Source organism: Piliocolobus tephrosceles, chromosome 7 (genome assembly GCF_002776525.5).
Source record: "Piliocolobus tephrosceles isolate RC106 chromosome 7, ASM277652v3, whole genome shotgun sequence".
Lineage (NCBI taxonomy): Eukaryota > Metazoa > Chordata > Mammalia > Primates > Cercopithecidae > Piliocolobus > Piliocolobus tephrosceles.
Genome location: NC_045440.1, coordinates 92,124,228 through 92,149,230, shown reverse-complemented (window position 1 = coordinate 92,149,230; position 25,003 = coordinate 92,124,228). Strand labels below are relative to the sequence as shown.

Genomic DNA, 25,003 nt, shown 5'->3' with positions numbered 1-25,003 from the left:
ATAAGAAAAAGCTGGGTGCAGTAGTTCACCACCCAGCACTGTGGGAAGCTGAGACAGGAGGATTGCTTGAAGCCAGGAGTTTGAAATCAGCCTGGGCAATATAGCAAGACTCTTTCCCTATGAAAAATTTAAAAAATTAGTTGGGTGTGGTGGCATGCCCCTGTAGTCCTAGCTACCCAAGAGCCTGCTGCAGCGGGGGGAATCCCTTGAGCCCAGGAGTTCTAAGTTACTGTGAGCTATGATTGCACCACTACATTCCAGCCTGGGCAACAGAAGGAGGTCCCGTCTCTAGCTTAAATATGTGTGTGTGTGTGTGTGTGTATTAAATATATATATAAATACATATTAATTAAATATATATTAAATACATATTAATTAAATATATATATTAAATAAATATATAGAGAGAGATAGGGTCTCTAACTTAAAAACATATAACATATATGTGTGTATATATATATATATGAAAAATTTTAAAACAATAAAAACCCAGAAACACAAAATAGTTGCATTATCCAACATTAAAGATTATCCAATATATCATGTTTGAACAAAAACTAAGCAGAATAAAATAAATTCTAGATTAAAAGAGGTTAAATGTAAAACCTGATGTCATAGAAAATAAAGATTTTAAAATTAGCAGAGGACCTAAACAGATAACAAAAGAAATATAAATGGTCAATAAACATATGAACAAAGAGCTCCATCACACTAGTAATCAAAGAACTGTAAATTCAAACAATAAGAAAGCATTTTTTCTTTTATCAAATTATTAATGATGCTTCAATAATAATAATATAAATGTGTAATCTGGGGGAAGAAATGGGAACTCTTTTACATGCGCTTGTGAGTATAAATTGTTGCAATCCTTTGGTGATTTGATAACATGTATAGAAAGCCTTTGAAGGCAATACACATGTTGATTAGCTTGAGTGTGGAAATCATTTCACAATGTATACATATATCAAAACATCACATTGTACATTTTGAACATATACAATTTTTATCAGTCAATTATATCTTAATAAAGCTGAAAAAATAAACACTTTTGAACTACTCTATTGTTTGCCTTAGCAATTCTACTTCAAAACATTAAGCTATGAACATAATTAAGCTCATGTGAAAAGACCTTGTTACAAAGATATTCACTGAAATATTGTTTAAAACAGCACTGAAAATGGAAACCATTTAAAGAGTAAAACAAAAGAGAACTGGTTGAATTCTCTAGGTTACATGTATACATATAATAGTCTACATCCATTAAATTCATTATTTTAGACAAAATGTATATTTATTGACATGGAAAGACCTTCCTGTTATAATGCTAAGTGGGAAAAGAAAAGTTTCAAATACATGTGCACGGTTTGACATTGTTATGGGCTCAGTTGTGTGGCCCCCTCCAAGTTCATATGTTGAAGTCCCAACCCCCAGTGCCTCAGAATGTGACTATACTGCAAATAGGGCCTTTAAAGAGGTGATTAAGGTAAAATGAGGTCATATGGGTGGGCACTAATCCAAAATGACTGGTATCCTTATGAGAAGAGGTTAGAACACAGACATGAACCTTGTACAGAGGAAATACCATGTCAGGGCACAAGGAGAAGGCCACCATCTACAAGCCAAGGGGAGAGGCCTTAAGAAGAGACCAAAATTGCCATCATCTTGATCTAGACTTCTCGATCACAGTCTCCAGGACTGTAAGAAATAACGTTCTGTTGTTTAAACCACCCAGTCTGTGATATTTGTTTTGAAAGCCCTAGAAAGCTAATATAGATAATACTTTTGATGAAATAAAATTTCATGCTTCTAAATACGTATGAATGTATCTGGAATGTTAACAGCTCTGCATAAGAGCTTATTTGTATCTTCCATGTTTTCTCTTATGAAAATATATCACTTCGATAGCTTTAGGGTTTTAAATTGTCCTTATATGCTTATTTTCAAAATGTCTCTTAACTTCTCCTTCTCTTGAACATGCTGAATCCGGTTTTTGTAACTTCATTTCTATTTGTCCACAGTGAATTGGTCAAGTCTAGTTTCAGGTGATAAAGATTAGTTTTATTCTGGCACACAGGTTATTCTTATAGTAACCTAACTTTTTTGTATTCTTTGTCCTTTCTATTTAGCATATTAAATATAATTTGACCACAACTCAAAATGTTGAGTCAAAACATAATATAGATAATGGGTTAAAAGAATTTATATGGACTATATTCCTTAGAATATCATAAAATTCTGCTTAGTAGGTTTCCTCATCAAAAAACTCAGCCCATCTGGCCCAAGGATCAAAAGCTCCTGGTATAAAGGTGGTGCATCAGGTTGAGCCTGAATTCTGCATATTCAATTTTATCATTAACATGTTAACTCTTTTGAGCAAAGAAAAGGTACTCAATTAAATGGAGCCTCACTGGCTGAAAAGAATTAGGATAATAGAATTAGGATAAAGAAAATGTACTAAATTAAGTGGAGCCTTACTGGGTGAAAAGAATTAGGATAATGCAGGCTATCCAGACCCCCTTTTATTCATATGGTTAAAGGGACAATAACAAAAACCCACTAGTTATGTAATCAGATACATTAATAAACACATTAGGGGTCAGGAAGCTTTACTTATTATCTTTTTCACATAATTCTATTTTATTCCATGCTACTTGAAAAGAAAAGTAGGTACTACAATATCATCATTATCTTAGATGCAGATGACATTTTTCCTCTCTGTCTCTATGTTGTGGATGATAACTGTTCACAGGATTTCTACAGAAGGAACAGGGTTCATTTCTTAAAGTGGCCCACTACTCAATCAATCCCAGGATAAAAATCTAAAATGAGAAATATTCTACAGGGAATGGGCACAGAGATGATATCAAAAAACAAATTGTCCAAATGCTTTCTGATGCTTTTTCATGATTTGAGGATAAAATCGAGAATATTATTTAGACGATTTGTCAAGAAGAAGACAAATATCCAAGTATTTTCCAAGTATTTTAAAGCATTTAGAGAATATTTTTTCTGCTGCTTTATAGGGTATTAAAAGTATTCCATGACACTGTCTGTATAAGAAAGAGTAGAAATATGCAAAACTTCCAAGCCATACCAAATTTGCTGTAGTGTGCATTTTGAGAACATGTGTTTGCAGTAATAAAAATGACCACCCCAGAATGAATGGAATGAGAAACCCCCCCCAGGGTTTTTATTGTCTGTCTGGATTAAACTACGGCTCATCAAGCAAAGCACATCTCACAAGATGCTCCAGAACAGCACGGGGGTGGATAGCTCATTACAACCAGCATGAAGAACACAATAGGAAAGGAGGCTAGTGAGGAGTGTCATTCTAATGACTGTCATGTGGACCGACAGAGAGAATCACAAGCTAAAACAGGCTCATGATAGATGGGTGGCATATGGAAAAAGAGATAGGAATGGGGCTAAGGGTAGACATGCACACACGCACACACACCTATTTACATATGCTCATTTAATAGAGTTCCAGGCATCCTAAGCACACATTAAATTTCTAATTTCTGGAATAAATCCAGTCATCTGAATACACTATCATGCACAAAGCTCCAGTAGATAAAAATTCCTATTGAGGATCAGCATTTTCTCCCCAGATCGCAGAGAAGCAAAGATAATATTTATATCTGTATGGATAAATAAGTAAGCTATCTAACCAGAACTGCCCAGTCAGTTTAATAAAACTGTAATATTAGTTCATTACATATTGAAAGTTCAGCTCATTCTGAGACTGTAATATTGGTTGTTTAAATTTACCATTTAATATAATGATATAAAATGAAAAAATATCAATATGCATAAACAATCCATCTTGAGGTAAATCACCTACCCACAGCACATGTATTGCTTCTCATTATTTTCTTTAGAGGTGAGGCTTTTTTCTAAAGTACTTCATAGACATTTACACACACACATACACACACATATAAATATATTTATATAATGTGTTTTATCTAATTTGCTTTACCTTATAAGCTTTTTTTTTCACTGATGGATTCTCAACTTCTAGAATGGTGTCTCAGAAAAAAGTGGATACTCAATAAATATTGTTTAATGAATGAATACTTGGGTCTAGCATAGTAATAGTAACAATAAGTCTTTAAACAGGCATAGATTTTACCTTGAATAAATAGAATAACAAGAAGACAAAAGATCCAGACTCTTCTCACTACCAATACTTGGATTACATCATATTAGGGGTATTTGCAGTTATGAAGTATTCATTTATTCAACTTGTTTATTGGGATTCTGTTATGTGCAAGACGTTGAGCCAAATATTCAAGCTACCATTGCAGTAATTTTAAGTAATCCATCTTTGATATAGTCAAATTTTAATTTTATAAAAATGAAGCAACATCAAGGCTGAAAAAGTTTATATTCAGTATTTAGCTAAGAAAAGATAAATAAAGGTCTCCCTGGGGCCACAGACATTGAATTCTCATTGCACGACTGTCATAAATTTCTAAACAAGGCACTGTAAAGAAATACCTATGCAGTAAAAAAAAAAAAAAAAAAAAAAAAAATACAAAGTTTATCCACTCTGTTAAATTTCGTAATACAAATAGAAAGATCTTATATATTTAGAAAATACTAACAAGTATTAAAAATTACACAAACTCCCTGCTCAATACTTTATTAACCAGAAAATTCTATTAATCAAAACATTCTTTTCCTCGGCATTCTGGTTGGTCTAGGTTTTGCTGTAATAAAATGTACATGAGAAAAAAGGATTTAAATATTTTTAGAGCATAATGATATTACTGATAATAATTCTTCACTAGTAACGATGAATACATTTTTGAATTATCCATAAGGGACCAAAAAGATTATTTGAATAAATATTTCTATGCGAAAAACAACACATAACCCTTTAGTAGCATTGTTTATCATTCCTGCACTATCTTGGCACTAAAGATCTGTGATAAATAAGTTTCTGTTTGACTAGAGAAACAACAGAGCATTAGCAAAATTAGCACACTGTAGTAAATCTATCAGCACACTATTTTAATAGTAGATATACACTACTAATCTGCAATCTACAATTCTTAATTCCCAATATATGACTTTGAGTCAGTCATCAACCACAAAACCAGAACTATCTTCAGAAACGATGGTAACATCCATATATGCCAGCTAACACATGTGCAAACTTTGGTTTGAAAGTGCATTTGGCATAATCAGTATATAGATAGGTGTCTAAAAATACGAACTGTTTTCTATGTCTCAAAAGGAGTGTATATTAAAATAAGACAACAGTAGGACCACTGAATAAACTATTTTACTCATTTTATCTACTGTAAAGTCCTATATTGAGTAAAATTTATTAATAATCTATCCATTTAGATGGTACTTCTATCAGAAGCCTCATCTCACAACACAGAGCACTGAGTGGTAGTCACAGCCCTGAAATAGCTTTGAAAGGTGGTGTTAATTTTATTTACTGATTACATCACACGGATAACTTCAGTCTCATTCTAATTTAAAAAAAAACAAACAAAAAACAAGCAAAAACATAAAACCTCCTCACCATACATGGTTGGGTTACTGTAGTGAGTGAATTGTAGCCCCCCACACCCCGCCAAAAAAAAAAAAAAAAAAGTCTACATTCTAAACTCCAGTGCCTGTGACTGTGACCTTATTTGGAAAAATAAGGTCTTTGCAGATGTAATTAAGTAAAGGATCGATAGCAAGATGAGAGCACCTACAATTACCTGGGTTGGCCCTAAATCCCATGATCAGTATCTTTGTAGAGACAGGAGAGAAGAACAAACAGTGGGGAAGGCCGTGTGAAGACAGAGGCAGAAGTTGGCATGATGCAGCCACAAGCCAAGGAATGCCAGGAGCCAGCAGAAGCTGAAAAGGTAAGGATGGATTCTCCCCTAGAATCTCCAGAGGGAGCATGGACCAGATGAGACCTTGATTTTGAACTGTCTTCCAGAAATGTGGGAATAAATTTTTTTTGTTAAACCACCAGATTTGTGATAACAAGTTACAGTAGCCACAAGACGCCAGCACCAAATCTAATGCTGCTCACTTCTGAGACAACTCAAAGAGAGTATTATGGGCTGACTTGCATTCCCTCAATATTCATATGTTCAAATCCTAACCCCCAGTACTTCAGAATGTGACTCTATTTGGAGACAGGGTCTCTAAAGAAGTAATCAAGTTAAAAGGAAGCCATTAGGGTGGGCCCTAATCCAATATGATTGTCATCCTCCTAAGAATCAGGACACACAGACACAGGGGCTGTGCATGCCCAGGGATTTCACCATGTGAGGAAGCAGCAAGAAGGAGGCCATTTGCAAGCCAAGCGGGGAGGCCTCAAAAGAAACCAGTCCTGCCAGCACATGGATTGTGAATCTCCAGCCTCCAGAACTGGGAGAAATTAAATTTACGTTGTTTAAGTGACCTCGTCTATGACAGTTTATTGTGGCAGCCCTAGCAAGCTAATACAGAGGGCAGAGGGGATGCCAAGCTTTTGTTCTTAGAATCACAGATAGACCCTAGCAAATTCCCCTCTTTTCATGTTAGCTGAGGTAGAAGTATTCTAAAACACAAAAAGAAACAAAACAGAAAGTTTTCAATAATAATTACCAAGTGATCAGTACTGTTAAGAGAGACAGCCAACTGAACAAGCATCTACCAAAGCACAATTAGGCATAGTTAATATTTGTGGTGAGGATTAAAACTAAAGTGCCTAACAAAGGAAATGTTCAGAAGACACTTGTCAGGACCAGAAAAAAACCTTAAAAATCAACCAGTTCCACACATTTATTCTGCAGAAATAGAAACCAAGGCTCCGAAGACTAGTGTCCTGCCCCAGGTGACTTGGCTTGTGCGTGACAAAATCAGGATTTTGACACAGGTCCCCTCAACCCTAGACAAACATGTGCACGTTTTACCAATGCCTCTCTCATGATTTTTTCTGTCCAGCAAAGAATTTTTCCAAATCTTCTTGCTGGTTCCTTTTCCCTTGGGTTATGGAGGGAAGATGCTATCTCTTTGAAGAGGAGACTACTGTGGAGCATGAAGTCTTAGATTTGGGGTTTTAGTGGTGGTATTCAATGGCACCTGGCTGCTTCTCAGGCATATGAGCTCTTCTCACCCTCCAGCCTTATGCCTTCAACATCAGCAGCAGAGTCACATTAGTACAAGGGAAGCAATAAGCCTTTCAAGTTGATTCTGAAAGCTGTTAGTACACAGACCATGGCCTTTCTTAACATAAACGTATTTGGTGAAAGCCTACCTGTATCTATACAGTGCCCTCACCCTCCGTTCCTGAAGGGAGAGGAATTTTCACATTTTTGCCTATCACAGGCAGATGGAGGGTGGTACAGAGGGAACTCAGGAAGAAGGAATGGGGAAACTGTTTAAACTTAGTCACTTCCTAGAAGAGTAGGGGAATTAACACTTTCAGGCTCTATGCTGGCCATCTTATACACAGTGATTCATTTAATTTCTTAATTAATGCAAGGTGAGTATTATTATTTCCATTTAGTGCATGAGGAAAATAAGACTTGGAGAGGTTAGCTAAATTGCTTAAGGCCACACAGAAATTCAACAATGGAGCTGGCATGTAGTTCTTGGTCTTTTCTCACATATAAAACAAGAGTAGGGTCTGGTCTTGTAGCCAAACCTCAGGAGTTAATGAAATAGAATCACAAAATTTCTGAAATTCCACCGGAAAGAAACTTAGAAGCAAACACATTCTGTCTTTCCAACATCCCAAGCTTGTATCTACCTTAGGGAATTAGCATTTGCTGCTCTTTCTTCGTAGAATACTCTTAAATCATTCTATGGCTGGGTCTCTCTCATCCTTCTAGCCTCCATTCAAAAGCCATGTCCCCAGTAAAGGTTTCCCAGGCCATCTTATCTAAGCAGACCCAACCCTGTCACTTGACCACATTGGCCACCTTCAGTCACACCGCCTTGTTTCCTTCATTAACACTATCTGAGATTACTTTATTTGCCAATTTGTTTGTCTCCTCTCTCCATACTTTGCATCCTTCCTCAGTGTTTCAATAAAATTCCATGGGAACAAAAATATTATTGTCAACTGTATCCTCAATGCCTGCGAGGTGATCAATTTGTTGAGTAAATCCATGGGAACAAAAATGTTATTGTCAACTGTATCCTCAATGCCTGCGAGGTGATCAATTTGTTGAGTAAATCTGTTCTAGCGGTTCTCTAATCAAGGATGCATGTTGATCTCTTCATACTCATGTGTAGCTTGTAAAGTCCCTCCAGATTATTCTGATTATTCTGTTGGACAATTAAGGCAGGTTTCACATCCTTGGAACCTTTAAACCTGAGTCATGATTAACCAGGCATGCCCTCTCCCTGCCCCAACTTGCTTTCAAGATCATTACATTTGAATCCTACGTCCAAGCAGATCTAAATTCCTGCTCAGGGGCACCTAAAACCAACTCTGATCCTTTAAAACTTGATGTTTGCACAAGCCCTCCTTGTTCATAAGAATGTGGTGTCTCTTATCAACTTTGCCTATATCATTATATATCATTAAACATTTTAGAATAGGTATTGATAAGATCAAGCCCCTCAAATCCCACCTCCCTCTAAAGTAGTGAACATAAATAGAAAAACAAGAAAAATATAGGCTGGGTACAGTGGCTCATACCTGTAATCCCAGCATTTTGGGAGGCCAAGGTGGGCAGATCACATGACGCCAGGAGTTCAAGACAAGCCTGGCCTACAAGGCAAAACCCCATCTCTACTAAAAATACAAAAATTACCCAGGCATGGTTGTGCACATCTGCAATCCCAGCTACTCCGGAGGCTGAGGCACAAGAATTGTTTGGACCCTTGAACCTGGGAGGTGAAGGTTGCAGTGAGCCGAGATGGCACCACTGCACTCCAGCCTCAGTGGCAGAGTGAGACTATGTCTCAAAAAAAAAAAAAAAGAGAAAAGAAAAAGATTAAACTGGATATTAACCACAGGCTATATTTTTATCAGTACAAACACACACACACACACACACACACACACACAAGACAGAAGAAAAACCAACACTCTGGTAGTTTTTTTACATGATTATACCCTAATTTCTCATCAATAACTATATGATACACTGGGAATAAATCCATTTGCTATTATTTCAAGGGATACAATAAGTCTCAGAACAAATGTGGTCTAAGGGAAGTGTGGTATATTAAATAGCCAAAGACATCATGAGTATACAACACTCACTTGGACCAAACATACAACCAGGCATTCCAAGGTCCAGGTGGCATCCAGTCATCTCTTGTTTGTAAATTAGTTTAATTTGAATTACTTGAGCACTGAATTTTGTGGTGACGCATTTTTCAGTGAATTGTAAGAGATGGAGACAGCTTAGCCTAAGATGGTGGAGTTGCGAAAATATTTGCTCTCTGATTTAGAATCCTAAAGTAACATCGGCTACAAATTTCCATATACTTGTTTTGTATCCAAATTAAACCTGCCACATCTTCTATCCCCTGCATCACTGATTGAATCAAGTTACAGATGAACATTCTTTTTCTCTCCGCTTTAATTTATTCTGTCCATTTTTCAGGGCATACTGAACATTCCTGCAATTCACAATAGAGATGTCACAATATCTGCAGAGAAACTGTGAGCTTTCACAAACCATCAAAGCGTGTTCTTGATTCAGAAATCCCACAGGGCCTAAGTCTACAAAGTAGATTTGTTCTCCACCTATAAACCCCATTTATACATATTTAATTGTGATCTCATTCTCTATAAAAGAAAAGGTTTCATTGGCTCTGACTTCCTTCTGACATTTCTATCCCGTTTTATTAATGTTCTTGGTTCCTCCTTTATAGTCTTTGCAGTACAAACTAGAAAAGTACTTTGCTTGTACTTCAGGGGTTGGGGTGGGAATTAAACTGTTTTCCAGTTCTGAAACTACCCATTTTTAAGGAAGGAAATAAAAACTTCCAAGAAGGATAGCTGAATATATTGCCAGGCTTGTCTTTTGCTCTTCGGTTTAGTGTACGTAACTGTACATAATTATTTAGAGCAGTGCTCATATAAAGCCATGACAATGAAAGTATCCTTGCCAAATTTATCAGAGGCTGCTGCAGGCTGAGATGCTGGCGCCATCTCAAAGAAACCCACATGTGCTAATACAAACTAGGAATTTTTGTAATTTTTATTGTGCCTTTTGGAGGAAAACATCCTTTCTGATAAAAAGATACTTCATCATTCCTCAATTTAAATTTTTTTTTGTAAATAAGAATTAAACTTTTTCTTCTTATCTGTGCAAGGAACCAACTTACTGGTCAAATATCTGAATTTAAAGGAAGCCAAGAATAGAACAATTTAACTTCTGAGCCAGGATCCCAAGACAGAAGTGACCCTTATAACATTATTGTTTCTGCTTTTTTAAAAAGATATTGCAACACTGTTTATAATTTATTAAATGGGTTTATAACTGCTGGGGGAGATTTGAGCAGAACTGTTGAAAACATTTATAAATAAAAATAAACTAAAAAACATAGCTTTTCTTTAATTGTAATGATCAACCCCCACTAACCGAAGATACATTTGTTTCTAAAGGTTTTATAAATGTTCAAGCCATTCTTAAGTCATTAAAATACATATAAGTTTGTTTTGTTATTTAGTCTTTTTAAAAAATCTGATTAAGGGTCCTCTATAGAAGAAAAGCATTAGTATCTATTACTTAAGTGGTACTTAAAAAATCCGTAATTTGTTACATTGAACTATTAACTACTAGTGAGAAAGATAATGACTTCCACTTAATGAATACCTATGTTCAATGCTTTTCATTTTGGAAATGAATTCCAAGAAGTATAAGTATCATCAGTGTACAAAACAGTCAAGACAACCGGAAATCAAAGACAGTGGGTCATTAGCTCAAGTTATGGCTAGAGCTGTGGTCTGAAGACTGGTTTCTATGATTCTAAAGCTCTTTCCCCTGTTGCCTCTTTCTAAGGAAAAAAAAAAAAAAAATCAGTGTCTACCTGATTGTATGAGCCCTAATAAACTAACAAGAGCTAAAAGTTACCTCAGAGAAAAAAAATTTTTTTTCCCAATGTATACCTGAAAAAGAACGCATTGATGTAATCTTTAAAGTTTACTAAGAACCAGCCATAATACTAAAAGAAAGATAGTTTAACCAGAAGTATATGAATATAGAGATAAAACTTTAAGAACGAATTTAAAAAGTAAAGAGTTACCTGTGAAGGAATTTAGGAAGGTTAAATAAAAGGGTAAGTTAGGCCTAATTATATCCACTCTTCTTAGCAATATAGTAGGGTCATGACAGTTATTCTGGAGGTTCCCTTTGAATATGCGGACCCTAGAAATTCTCAAAGGGCATTCAGAGTTCTAGGGGAAAGCCTTAGTAATGTTTAACACTCCGGAAGAACTCCTCGCCTGAGGAAACTCTTTAACAACTTTCAGCTAGAAAGAAAGAGCGGTCCAACCACCTGAGCTTTGCTGTAGTCGAGGCGTGTGTTCCTCGTGCCAGATGTAGAAAAGGGGAAGGCATTATGGCATGTTTATCCCTCAAGCCTATGAGAAGTCTGTTATCTATCATCTAAGAGGGCAGAACTGAGCACAAATCCCTACCTGTATCTGATTCAAATTGCTCCCTAAAAATATTTCCTTGTGGCAAGGACACCTGCCACCCCAGAGCAACCAAAGAGATGGAAATATTAGCTGTTCATACTCATCCAACTCAACTAGGGAATGAGATTCTCTGAATAGTGCAGAATCAGACATCCCCTGGGAGGAAGACACTGTAGAAACCACATAGTGGCAGAATAAAGAGACCCTAATCTGCAGACCTCAACCTAAGAATAATCAATGGACATTTTGATTGGCTAAAACTGGATTCTTTTGACAAAAATGAGTAGCCCACCTGAGACTATTAGGAATCATGACTGGCTCATTGTGCAAGAGTCTTAAATATTCTAGATATCCAATTTATGTTCCAAGAATATCAGTAACATGTGCTTTATCTCTCATCAGCCTGAATTGCTTTCTAAAAGGATGTAACAATTGTGAAAACTCAGAGGCAGGATGCATGTCAAAGAGTGAAAAGTCACGCAAATTGTCAACTCATTTTGCTGTAGGTTCTTTGACATGCTAGCCAAGGCCTGTATGATATCCTCTGCTCTACATCCTTGCTGAGTTCAGCTCTGCTTCTTTATGTAACACTTAAATGATCCAGGGGCAAGTGTAGCCATCATCAGATTCTCTCAGCCTACGTACACCAAAGCGCACTTCTCAATATCCCAGTGCAACCTGTGCATGATGTAAGATTTATTTCTTAATCTAACACTCAGATCACCAGAATTTTTGGCATTGCAATATCAACATCCATTTGAAACCTTGGCAAAGAACCAAAGCACCATTCCCATCTAACAGCCTCACAGTACAGGACTCTGTGATATTGAAAAGCAAGAGTAACTTTTTTTTTTCATTTTCCATCAACACAAAGCATAGCAATTTCCATCAACTGAGTAATGTGAATTTAAAGCCAGCAGTCTAAAAATATGCCCAAATCTGATTCCGTTTCAACGTAAAGTTTTGAAGAAAGACCTCCACCTGGCCAACATGGTGAAACCCCGTCTCTACTAAAACTACAAAAATTAGCTGGGCATGGTGGCACGCACTGGTAGTCCCAGTTACTCAGGAGGCTGAGGCAGGAGAATCGCTTGGGTTCCCAGGGTTCTCAGGAGGCGGAGGTTGCAGTGAGCCAAGATCGTGCCACTGCACTCCAGCCTGGTGACAAGCGAGACTCCGTCTCAAGAAAAAAAAACAAACACCTCCAAAAAGTCCCACAGTGTTGACCTACAAGACTAGGCTAAAGTAGCTTGCAGTTTACCTCACAAAAAAACAAAATGAAAAACAAAATCACACACAAAACCCTTTAACTGAAGGGTTTAATAGAAGTTTATACACAATGCCACCAGAGAAGCAAGCTGAAAGACCAATGTCATTCTCACAGCAGGCTACCCTGCTTCTTGAACACAACTAGAAAAAAAAAAGATGATCGTTGTGTATGCAGATATGATTTAAGAGGCCAAGTGGTATTGGACAGTCATCTCTTTAAGCTGCACATGTGAGGACAAGCAGGTCATTTCCAGGTGAAAGGACCAGACAGAAACTATCACTGCTTTGGTTCTGTCGTGTAGACCTGCTGTCACTGAAAGTCTTAAACTTTCAACCAGTCACCTGACAGCTTACAGCTACTTTGGTCGGCTTTTGTTTGAGCTGGAGCTTGGAATTATGTTGCTTCCAGACCCAGTTCCAGTGTTCTTGTTTTAGTGTTAATCATTCTTAACAATGAATGAATCATTGAGCAGGATATTATGTAAGAAATAGAAATTCAGAACCAGCTTCCAGTTCCGTGTTGCCAATTGCTTTTTATTGACTACTTTACCAACTAATCAGAGAAACACACTTAGACAAGTGATACCATTTTTTTCACATATCAGATGGTCATTTAAAAAATAGCCATAACCAGAGTTGACAATGATAAGGTCAGAGTAAAATATTAATGGATACAACTTTTCATATTGAAATTTATACCCCTTTGATGTAATAATTCTATTATAGGAATTGATCCTACTGAAACAATCAATGGTGCAGAGAATAATATACAAATAAAGAGGATCCTCGTGGGGCCATGTATAATACAGAAATGCCAGAAACAATCTCAATAACACATAGATAAATTATCATACTCCATTCATTGAACTCCTTCCAGCCATTAATATTTAAGAAAATTAAGAATGACAATACTCTCATTATGAAACAAAAAGTTAATGTTATTTAGTATACAGCAATGCATAAAGTTAAACAAAACAAAGTTTGGTTGTCATCAAATTCATTAACAAGACTTTTTAAAAAATAAACCTCTAATAGGAAATGAGTTCTTGAGCAGTTACAGATTTTAGGTCCACTTCAAAAACAAACCCAAGAACAAAGGAGTGTTGTTAGAAAAATGTGTTGCAAATGGCCAGGTGCTGCTCTCTTTCTCAGGTTCAGGTGGTTTTTAATAGCTGATTGTCTGCTACTGAGGCTCTAGACACCAATTTCAACCAGGCCTCTGATTTAATCCATACCAGGGGTTGCAATACTGAAAGAATGTGGGCGAGTGCACTACTGTTAAACTGGGCCATAATTCCAATGGATGACTTCCATTAGAAGTTGGCAACAATACCTGGCTCACAAAAAACTCTAGTTATTTTTTTTCTAATTATGCCCCCAAATTAGCTCATATTCAAGTGTTCATTACAAGGAATAATTTCCAAGATTAGTAGAAATTACTCACTAAATTAGTTTTACACCTTAAGTCACACTCAAAATATCCTATAAGATTTTATTTAAACCCAAGTTGCTTTAATACAGAAAAATCTCAGTATTGTAATTAACCAAATTCTACTTTGTGAAACTTGCACATTCAAAAGATATGTATGAAAACATATGAAAAACTCACATGAAAGAATCCAAGTGGTCCGGATATATACGGCATTTTCATTCCCAAGAGATATTTGACTTGTGAAGTCACCACATGGGTGGCAGCCCCAGTTGTCATTGCGCTGATCACAGGCTCCGTGACCACGAATGTGGCACTGCCCAGTTGCAGCACAAACATGGCCACCTAAGAGGAGAAGGGAGGAGTGAGATGAACTTTCAGATGAAACTCCCCAAAGTTCCCAGAGGGGTTAATGTCTGACACATTTTCATTTGATAGAATCATAGGGAACTGACGTGTAACAAGTTTCTTACATTGTATATGTACAATATCTTGAGTTTCCCTGAGCACATTGTTAGGTTCCAAGAGGTTTCAAAGGTTTCAAATGTTATTAGGTACAATGCCAGTATCTCAATTAAAATTAACACAATATTTTTTCTAAATTTAGACTTTTCTCTTTTCCTAATTCTATGTGTTTCAAAAAAGGGAAATACACTCAAATCAGTTTAATATATTGGTCTATGTGGAAGAGAAATCAAATTTGCATTACTATATCTGTAATTTAAAAATTTAAAAAGGAAAAGACATGATTCACTACTTTATACCCAGTAGGCATAAAATCTCAAAAGCATTGAAGAGAGAAAGCCTTTCCTCAAGATTCTCCCGGGTTCTGAGAAATGGGAACATACTCTTTGACCAGATACTCGGTCAAGTAGTAACCCATTTATGCCAGAGGCAGCAAATTTATTTTGTGAAAAATCAGATGTTGGTGATGACCTTGAGCAGTAGGATATAGATAATTCCCACAAGCTTACGTTCCAATAGTGGAACACTAGGCATAATTATTAAGGGCTAATATTTAATAAGAAAACATTAGGACTTATTTGTATATGTGGCACCACAAAAGACAGATAGGGTAAAGATACATGTCTTAAGAAGGCCAGAAATCAGTATAAAAATCATTGTTCTTCAATATTTCCTTACTCTTCATAGCATCATCCTCCATCTCAAAACCATTTCAAGACCAGGCAGAATCATCACCTCTATGTAGAAGCTGTGCATTGAACTCTGCTGGGCAAAAGTTGACAGGAATGACAGGAAGCAGCAAAACTCTTCTCTTTTTTCTTGTTTTTTTTTTTTTTTTTTTTTTTTTTTTAGATAAGGTCTCACTTTGTCACCCAAGCTGGAGTACAGTGGCATGACCATGTCTAACTGCAACCTCCACCCCCCAGGCTCAAGTGATCCTCCCATTTTAGCCTCCTGAATAGCTGCGACTACCGACAAATGCCTGGCTCTTTTTATTTATTTTTGTTTGTTTGTTTGTTTGTTTGTTTGTTTATTTTGTAGAGACAGGATCTCACTGTGCTACCTAAGCTGGTTTCAAAATCTTGGGCTCAAACAATCCTCCTGCCCTGGCCTCCCAAAGTACTGGAATTACAGGTGTGAGCCACCACACCTGGCCTCTTCTAACTCCTGATACTTCAATAACGAGTGTTCTTCCTTTGCCGGAGAGATTTCAGAAGATGGCCCACACTTTGGCTTAATGCAACTGTGTAAACTCTGTGATAGAAACTGCAAAAAGTAAAATGTACTATTTTGAATGTAACGCTAAATTACATTCACAAGTATAAGCACTAGAAAATGGAAACAAAAGAGGTCATGCTGATATAACCTCTTAATGTGTTAATTACAATATTTAGTCCAGGTCTTAAAATTCTTGTTGGCAAGCCCAGTGCAGTAGCTCATGCCTGTAATCCCAGCACTTCGGGAGGTCGAGGCAGGAGGCTCATGTGAGCCAAGAAGTTTAAGACAAGCCTGGGCAACATGTGAAACCATGTCTCCTAAAAAAAAAAAAAAAAAAAAAAAAAAAAATTAGTGCTGAGTGTGGCAGCGAGTTCCTGTAGTACCAGTTACTTAGGAGGTTGAGGTGAAAGGTGATCTGAGCCCAGGAGGTAGAAGTTGCAGTAAGCTGTGGTCACACTACTGCATGCCAACCTGGGCGACAGAGTGAGACCCTGTCTCAAAATATACATATATATATTGTGGCAAATGAGATTAACTCTTAAAGAAATCATAGGGAAGGATAACAATGAGATCTCCTTTTATCAAGAGGTTACAGTGATGAAAATGAGAAATATAAAGTGATATCTGGCACCACTAAAGCATAAATTGCAAAATATACTATTTCTTTATTTTGATCATAATACAATAACCCCTTGACCAAAAGCAATAATGCTCTGAACCTGAATTACAGTGGATTTTCCTGGGCTCAGATCTGAAAATTTGAACCTATATTCTGATCCAAGTTCTACCACATCCTAGGTTTGCGATCACAGAAAACCTACTGAAATTCTCCAAGCCTCATTATCATCTATAAATTATTAGAGTTAATTTTGCCTTATTTTGTAGAGTTGTGTAAGGTGAGTGTCAAATAATATATGCAAGGGCTTCGAAACCTATAAAATGCTTAACCTATGATGTAGGAAGAACAACAGGGGACGTCATACACATTTACCTAGTATGGAAAACCAGTCACCACTTTTGCAAACGTAGAAAGGGCCACACTACATTTTCTAACTCTGTAAAACTTAAAAGAGTCTAATGCAGAAGGAAATGTATTTAAATTGTTTACAGTTTAGCAGCCACCTTTTACTCAATACATAATAAAGAAAATAATATGGGGTGCCAATGTGGATATCAGGCAATCTGTTACTGTCAACTCAGGATGCCAAAGCAGCAGCTTCTGCTACTAACAATTTTTTAGTGACTGTATTTGTCAAAGAGAGATGTTCTGAGGGAAATACCCAAGCAATCAATTGTGTTGGCACAAGTGGAACATGGTGATTTTTTTTTTTTTTTTTTGGCAACTTTTGATTTGTGGTCAGTTGGTTTTCATCCTGAAAACACAATCAGCTATGAAAAACATTGAACCAATTATTCCCAATTTCCCTACTAATAAGTTAGTTCCAACTTATGACATTGACACTTACAAGCCACGAGGATGAAATTAGCATATTACTGAGGTACGATGAAAACCAGAGTTGAATTTTCATTTAGGCCAAATGTAGAATACAAGTCTGTGAAGTGGCAAAACCAGTGTGTGTACATGGAATTTATGCATACTTGGAAGGTTGGAAAATTTGCATCAGTATGCCAAGTAATCTTGAGGCCTTGTATAGACCATCGTCATTTTGCCTTCTGTTTTCCACTTGTTTCCTAAACTCCAGTGCCTACTGAGAGGGTTAAATGATTTGCCCTGCCTGGGAAACAAAGGTTACCTAACCTTAAGTGGTCACCTACCATACCGCGTCAAGCTAAACCACCATCTTCTAGTAGCAGCTTCTTTGTCATTTCCACAATTTAAAAGTTACAAACAAAAGAGTCCAGAAGAAGTTCAAGATACAAAAAGAGTTCAACCATTTCAAGTATTAAAAAACATGGGAACCTACTTGCAATGCAAATGAGAAAAGATGAATTATGCTCTTTTAAAATATCTAAAGACTCAAAATATATAGAATGTATATTGTAACATTCTACTTGTATACATCATTATACTTTAAAAAAAATCCTCCTACCAAAAGATAAATCTTTAACATGGAGAGTTCTTGACTCTGAAAGGTCAAGTTCCTTAAAGACCTCATTTCTGATACAAACCACTGAGCCTATGAAGGATGATTAAAAACATATGAGGTTTAACTGAGGAGAAATTTCTCTCTTCTGAATGACAAACTTCTTAATTACCCAAGACAATGGCAGACGTGTTAAGAGGGAAGAAGAGAAGTAGTAAAGGAAGAAGAGAAGTAGTAAAGGAAGGGGAACTAGCGGAGAATGGGGAGGAGAGATTTAAGAACTCCCTCTTTTCCCACCACTCAAATTTTAGTAGCTTATTCACACTGACATTAGGAATCTGGCAAACAGAGGCTGGTGTACACAGCTCAAAGGTCGCAAGTACACAAGCAACACAGGCTTTGCAAGAGGGGCACATAGATTGAACCATGTTTGTCTTCAAACTGAAGTATGTGAAATGGGGCTTTCCTAGAATCTTGTGCTTGGAGACCCAGTATTTAAATTTGATATCAATTAAAAAATCAAGGATTTTTAAAGCTAATTACTTAATAAACAGCCACATCATCTCCTTTTACCAGTAATATGGATGATAATATTTCTAATCTAGCTAGTCAACTCCCAAAAATCTGGCCATGCAATACTTCATGAGGAAATTAATTTCATACAGTATAGTTCAGCTATTTGTAGTAACGCTGTTGTTGCGGGCTAATGCTGAAATCTTCTGACAAACATTATCAAGATTTACTAGCATGATACTATTTGGTAATGCTTCTGTAAACACCATGTGTTCCACATTAATTGAATGTATCTCAGATTTCAGGCCAATTTTTTTTTTTGCAAGTAGCCTTCAAATATTTTAAAATAACAAAGAGTACATAGGAAACAATTATATTAGCCAAGTGAATAGAATATAGAATACATTTTAGGTTATGTTGGTTTGTCTGGTATCTGGCTTTTACATTATACCACATCACTTACTGGTCCATTCAATTAATATTTATCGAATACCTACTAAGAGTTAGGCACAGCACTGTTGCAGAATACACAGCTTCTCACGATACAGTTCACATCCTAAAAGATTGTATAAAGAGATGTGAAATGATGATGTTGGTAAAGGGGACTGTTAACTAGGACCATGAAGAAGAATGATATAGGTGACTGGATGGTAAAATCTGAAAAGTTGTTTGGGTAGGGCCTGAAATGTTAAAGAGCCCTGTGTTGTATGCTGAGTAATACATTCAGGTTTGGGGGAAAGAGTTAAATTGCTGATGACATTAGGAAAACAATTCAGTCTTATTCGGAGATATGGGAGAAAAAAACCTCTATGTGACCAGAGATCTTGAGAAGAACAAGGCTGAAGAATTCATACTTTCTGATTTCAAAACTTATTTTAAAAAGCTATAGTAATCAAAGCACTGTGGTACTGGCACAAAAAGATATATAGATCAATAGAATAAAATAGCCCAGAAATAAACCCATGCATACATGGTCACATGATTTTTGACAAGCATACAAGACCATTCAATGAAGGAAAGGACAGTCTTTTCAACAAATGGTGCAGGGAAAATTGTATATGCATATGCAAATGAATGAACTTGGACCCTTACCTAACACCATATAGAAAAATTAATCAAAATGGTTCAAAGATCTAAATATGAGACCTGAAATTATAAAATTCTTAGAAGAAAACATGGAGCAAAAGCATCACAACATCGGATTAGGCAGTGCTATTTTTATATCACACGGAAAGCACGGGTACCAAAAACTAAACAAATTGGGCTTCATGAAAACTTTAAAAAGCTGTGCATCTAAAGACACTATCAACAGAATAAAAAGGAAACCCACAAAACGGGAGAAAATATTTGCAAATCATATATCTGATAAGTGTTCATATCCACAATAGATAGACAACTCCCAAAACTCGACAAAAACAAATATCTGATTCAAAAACGGGCAAAGGATGTGTATAGACATCTCTCCAAAGAAGGTATACAAATGTCTAATAAGCACATGAAAAGATGTTCAACATCACTTATCATTAAGAAAATGCAAATCAAAACTACAATGAGAGAGCACCTCACATCCATTAGGATGACTACTATCACACCCACACACACACACACACACACACATACATACACACATACACACACAGAAAATAAGTTTTGGCAAGTACATGTAGGAATTGCAAAACCTGTGTTCTGTTGCTGGGAATGTAAAATAGTATAGCCAATACAAAAAGCAGTATGATGGTTCCTCAAAATATTAAAAATAGAATTACTGTATGGTCCAACAATTCCACTTGGGGATATACATGCAAAAGAAATGTTGAAAGCAAGATCTCAAAGACATATGTTTACACTGATATTTATAGCAGCATTATTCAGAGTAGCAACAGTGGATACCCAAGTGTCCATCAATGGATGAATGGATAAACAAAATGTAGTATATAAAAACAATAAAATATTATTCAACCTTATAAAGGAAGGAAATTCCAAAAATGTAACAACATGGATGAACCTTGAGGACATTATGCTAAATGAAATAAGCCAGTCTCAAAATGGCAAATACTGTATGATTCCACTTACATGAAATACTTAGAGTCATCAAAATCACAGAGAAATAAAATAGAATGGTGGTTTCCAAGGGCTAGAGGAAGTGAGGAACGGGAGTTATGATCTAATGAGTATAGAGTTTCAGTTTTACAAGTTGAAAAAAGTCATGGAGACATATGTGTGAAAGAAAAATAAAAACTTGGGACCTCAAATCTATAAGCCAAAAGGAAAAGAAATAAGCTGAAAGCTGAGTCATGCAAGAAAGTGTCTTTCCTTTTGTTACTAAGCAGATAGCTACAGATAAAGGTTAAATATCTCCACAGGTAGCCACTCTATGTTTACCTTATCTTATGTAAAGTGCTGATATACTGAGGGCAAGAGGAATACATAGTTAATAATTCCCCTACCTGCTCCTATCCCCTTGCTACATGTGGATTACCACATCCTCCCTCTTTCTCCTCCAGCCTGCTTTTCCCCTTAAAATATTGAAGCCCACGGAATCCTTTGGAGAAAAGCACAGACCACAGACCATTTTTTTGTGACACCATGTTCATTTCCGCTGGGCATGTCCTTAACCTTGGCAAAATAAACTTCTAAATTGATTGAGAACTATCTCAGATACTACTTGGTTTACAAGTGGTGGAGGTGGTTGGTGGTTACATAACTTTGTAAATGTATTTAATATGGCTGAATTATATACTTACCAATGGCTCAGATGGTAAATTGTGTGCTTGTGTATTTTTCTACATATATATATGTATGTGTGTGTATGTATATATATATAATCATTTAGGAGGTCAGGAGTTCTCAGAATGGAATGTAGAATATGATAAAGAATCTAATTGACAATGATTGTACTTTTTACTGTCTCCACAGGCTTTATAATTTCTGCCTTTTACAGAAGGTTATTTAAATGGAATCATATAATATGTGGTCTTTTCAGACTGGCTAAATGGATGCAACAATCTCACTGAAATGAGTTGCAAAAGAATGTGCTAACATAAATAATTTTGAAAATGACTAGAGTCTGGAAGACCAAAGGCAAAAAGAAACACTAGACTCTAACTGCTGAAGTTGTTTCCCATGGGGGTAGGGGTTAATAATTCTGAAACCACTGTTGCAGCGAATCCATATGGGTATAGCTCTGCAGCAACCTCAACTCTTGCTTCCTTGGAAGAAAGAATTCAACTGAGGGGCATAAGGCAGAAGGAGAGACTGAGACAATTTTACAGCAGGAGTGAAAGTTTACTAGAAAGCTTTAGAGCAGGAATGGAAAAAAAAAAGTAAAGTACACTTAGAAGGGGGCCAAGCAGGCAACTTGAGAGACCAAGTGCACTGTTTGACCTTTTGACTTGGGGTTTTATATGTTGGCATGCTTCTGGGGTCTTGTGTTCCCTTTCCCGTGATCCTTTCCTTGGGGTGGGCTGTCTGCATGCACGCTGGCCTGCTAGCACTTGGGAGGGGAGCATGCGCAGTATGTTTACTGGAGTCATATGCATGCTCACTTGAGGCGTTCTTCCCTTCCCAGTTGAATTTCCCTGGAAGGTCATATATGAGTTAAACTCTGCCATTTTGCCTCTTAATGCACATTCTTTTTTTTTCTTTTTTCTTTTTTTTTTATACTTTAAGTTCTATGGTACAAGTGCACAACATGCAGGTTTGTTACATATGTACACGTGCCATGTTGGTGTGCTGCACCCATTAACTTGTCATTTACATTAGGTATATCTCCCAATGCTATCCCTCCCCCCTCCTCCAACCCCACAAGAGGCCGCAGTGTGTGATGTTCCCCTTCCTGTGTCCAAGTGTTCTCACTGTTCAATTCCCACCTATGAGTGAGAACATGTGGTGTTTGGTTTTTTTGTCCTTGTGATAGTTTGCTGAGAATGATGGTTTTCAGCTTCATCCATGTCCCTACAAAGGACCTGAACTCATCCTTTTTATGGCTGCATAGTATTCCATGGTGTATATGTGCCACATTTCCTTAATCCAGTCTATCATTGGTGGACATTTGGGTTGGTTCCAAGTCTTTGCTATTGTGAATAGTGCTGCAATAAACATACATGTGCATGTGTCTTTATAGCAGCATGATTTATAATGCTTTGGGTATATACCCAGTAATACACATTCTTGAGCCCACTCACTTAACTCTTGAGATCTTATCGGGAAGCTGTCCTCACCCCCTTATTTCGTTTTAACATTCTTCTAAATCCAATAACCCGATTTGTCTCCTCTTGCTTTCAGGCCATCAAGCTCCAGATCCTCAGTGAGGGATGCCATCCTGCCAAATCACCCTTCTACAGGGAACCGATAACTGTCCATCAGTAGGACACAACAGAGGAAAAGTCCTGTCTCTGTCCCCCTTGGACTTGGCAGGATACCACTTACAACAACCAATAGAGGCAACCTTGCCTTGACAGCTAGCAAAAGGCCACGATCCATAGAACCACCAGATTTTTCTCTGTTTTCTCCAAAAAAATTGGGGTCTTGGACCCTTGTGGGGGGAAATGTTATAGTAGGTAGCTAGTCAGACATGAGCAGGGCAGTAGAGGGCCCCCCTCCGCCCCAACCTGGAATGTCAGGCGACCATCAAGTGGTGGTTAGGCAGTTGTTAAACTGTTTCTCTAAAATAATAATTGGTCCCAGCCAGCACCAGGGAAAGGAAGTCTCCCAATAGATAGAAGCACCTGACACTGGTTATCAGCAGCTTCTCACTAAGATCTTAAGAGTTGGGTAAGTGGGCCCAACCATGCATATTAAGAGGAAAAATGGCAGAGTTTAACTGGCTTATGACTTCCTAGGGACATCTGCGTGGGAAGGGAAAAACACCTCGAGTGAGCATGTGTATGACTCCAGTAAACACACTGCACATGCTCCCCTCCCAACCAAGTGCTAGCAGGCCACCATGCATGCAGACAGCCCACCTCAAGGGAAAAATCAGGGGAGAGGGAACGCAAGACCCCGGAAGCATGCCAACATATAAAACCCCAAGTCAAAAGGTCAAATAGTGCACTTGGTCTCTCAAGTGGCCCGCCTGACCCTCTCCCAAGTGTACTTGATTTTCTTTTTGCTCATGCTCTAAAACTTGGCTTGGTCTCTCCTTCTGCCTTATGAACCTCAGTTGAATTATTTCCTCTGAGAAGGCAAGAATTGAAGTTGCTGCAGACCTGTACCCACACAGATCCACCACTGGCAAATATACTGGAATTGCAATATATATTATATTGCAATATATTATTATATATTTTATATAATGGAATTGCTAACTTAAGCAAATGGATGGTGAGTGGTGGGAGCCAGGTTCTCACTGCTGGAGGGGGAGGTTTCAGACAAACAAGGCCATAAAGCTAGAATGATCATTGTGGTAATGCATTAGGGTTGGAGACCTAAGAATATACTCATGTTTAATTTAATATAGGCATAGATGGATGCATAAATACATATAGATATGATTATGTACATATAAATTATACATAATATAATATACATAATATATATTTTATTATGATCTCAAGAGTTGGGCGAGTGGGTTTAAGCATGTGTATTAAGAGGCAAAATTACTGGAATTCTGCACAGATTTGCCTTATAAGATTTGCTGTATAATTAAACATAATTATATTATGTTTAATATACATAAAAATATTTCCTTGCTCTGTCAGATAAAAAGCCTTAGATGCGACAACACCCCGGTAGCAATGAGCATACCTACCATGTAAATCTTAAAGTCTAACAACTTTCTCTAATAAAACAAATCAGAGATCCTTAGAGAAATGGCTGATTCTAGGACTGAGCAGCGAATATATAATACGAACCTGGATTATCTTATAGTACCAGAAAGGAAGGAAGTGTTAAACAAGTAAATAAACAAATAAGGGTGTCAAGGCCAGATACAGAGCCAACTGAAAGAGTTCCCAATGTCCAAAGCCAGGACAATTTGAAGAGCAAAATAAATAAAGTAGTATTGGATTATAACCAAAGAACAGAACAAATATCCTAGAGTCCATACTAATATAAATGATTGACTAAATAAATAAATAAATAAATAGGGGAGAATAGGCAAATCTGTTCAGAATTCCAGCAATTTATGCAGACATTACCCACTCATTAACTCCCCACTTGACATAACCTCCACTCCTTAAGTGTGGGCTATTCATAATGACTTGTTTCCACAGAATACAGTATGGAAAGGGAGAAAATAGAGTAACTGACAAGCACTAACTCAGCCAGGTGATCAAGTTAACATCAACAATGATAAGTGTTGTTATAGTTTATCATGTGGTGAGACTGTCACTTGTTTAATGAGAGTAGAGTTTCAGTTTTACAAGATGAAAAGAGTTGTACAGATGGATGATGGTGATGGCTGCTCAGCATTATGAATGTATTCAATGCTACTGAACTACACACTTAAAAATG

At 37.0% G+C, this 25,003-nt stretch overlaps 1 protein-coding gene across 4 annotated transcripts in view; it reads right to left on the bottom strand.

Moving 5' to 3' along the window:
• The window catches only part of SLC26A7 (solute carrier family 26 member 7), a 186,029-nt gene that overhangs the window by 65,139 nt on the left and 95,887 nt on the right, over positions 1-25,003 (bottom strand). For all 4 annotated transcript variants that reach the window (XM_023222931.2, XM_023222932.2, XM_023222930.2 and 1 more), the window contains one exon: positions 14,490-14,654. In XM_023222931.2, coding sequence (XP_023078699.1) covers positions 14,490-14,654 — 165 coding nt within the window. The remainder of the gene's footprint in view (positions 1-14,489; positions 14,655-25,003) is intronic.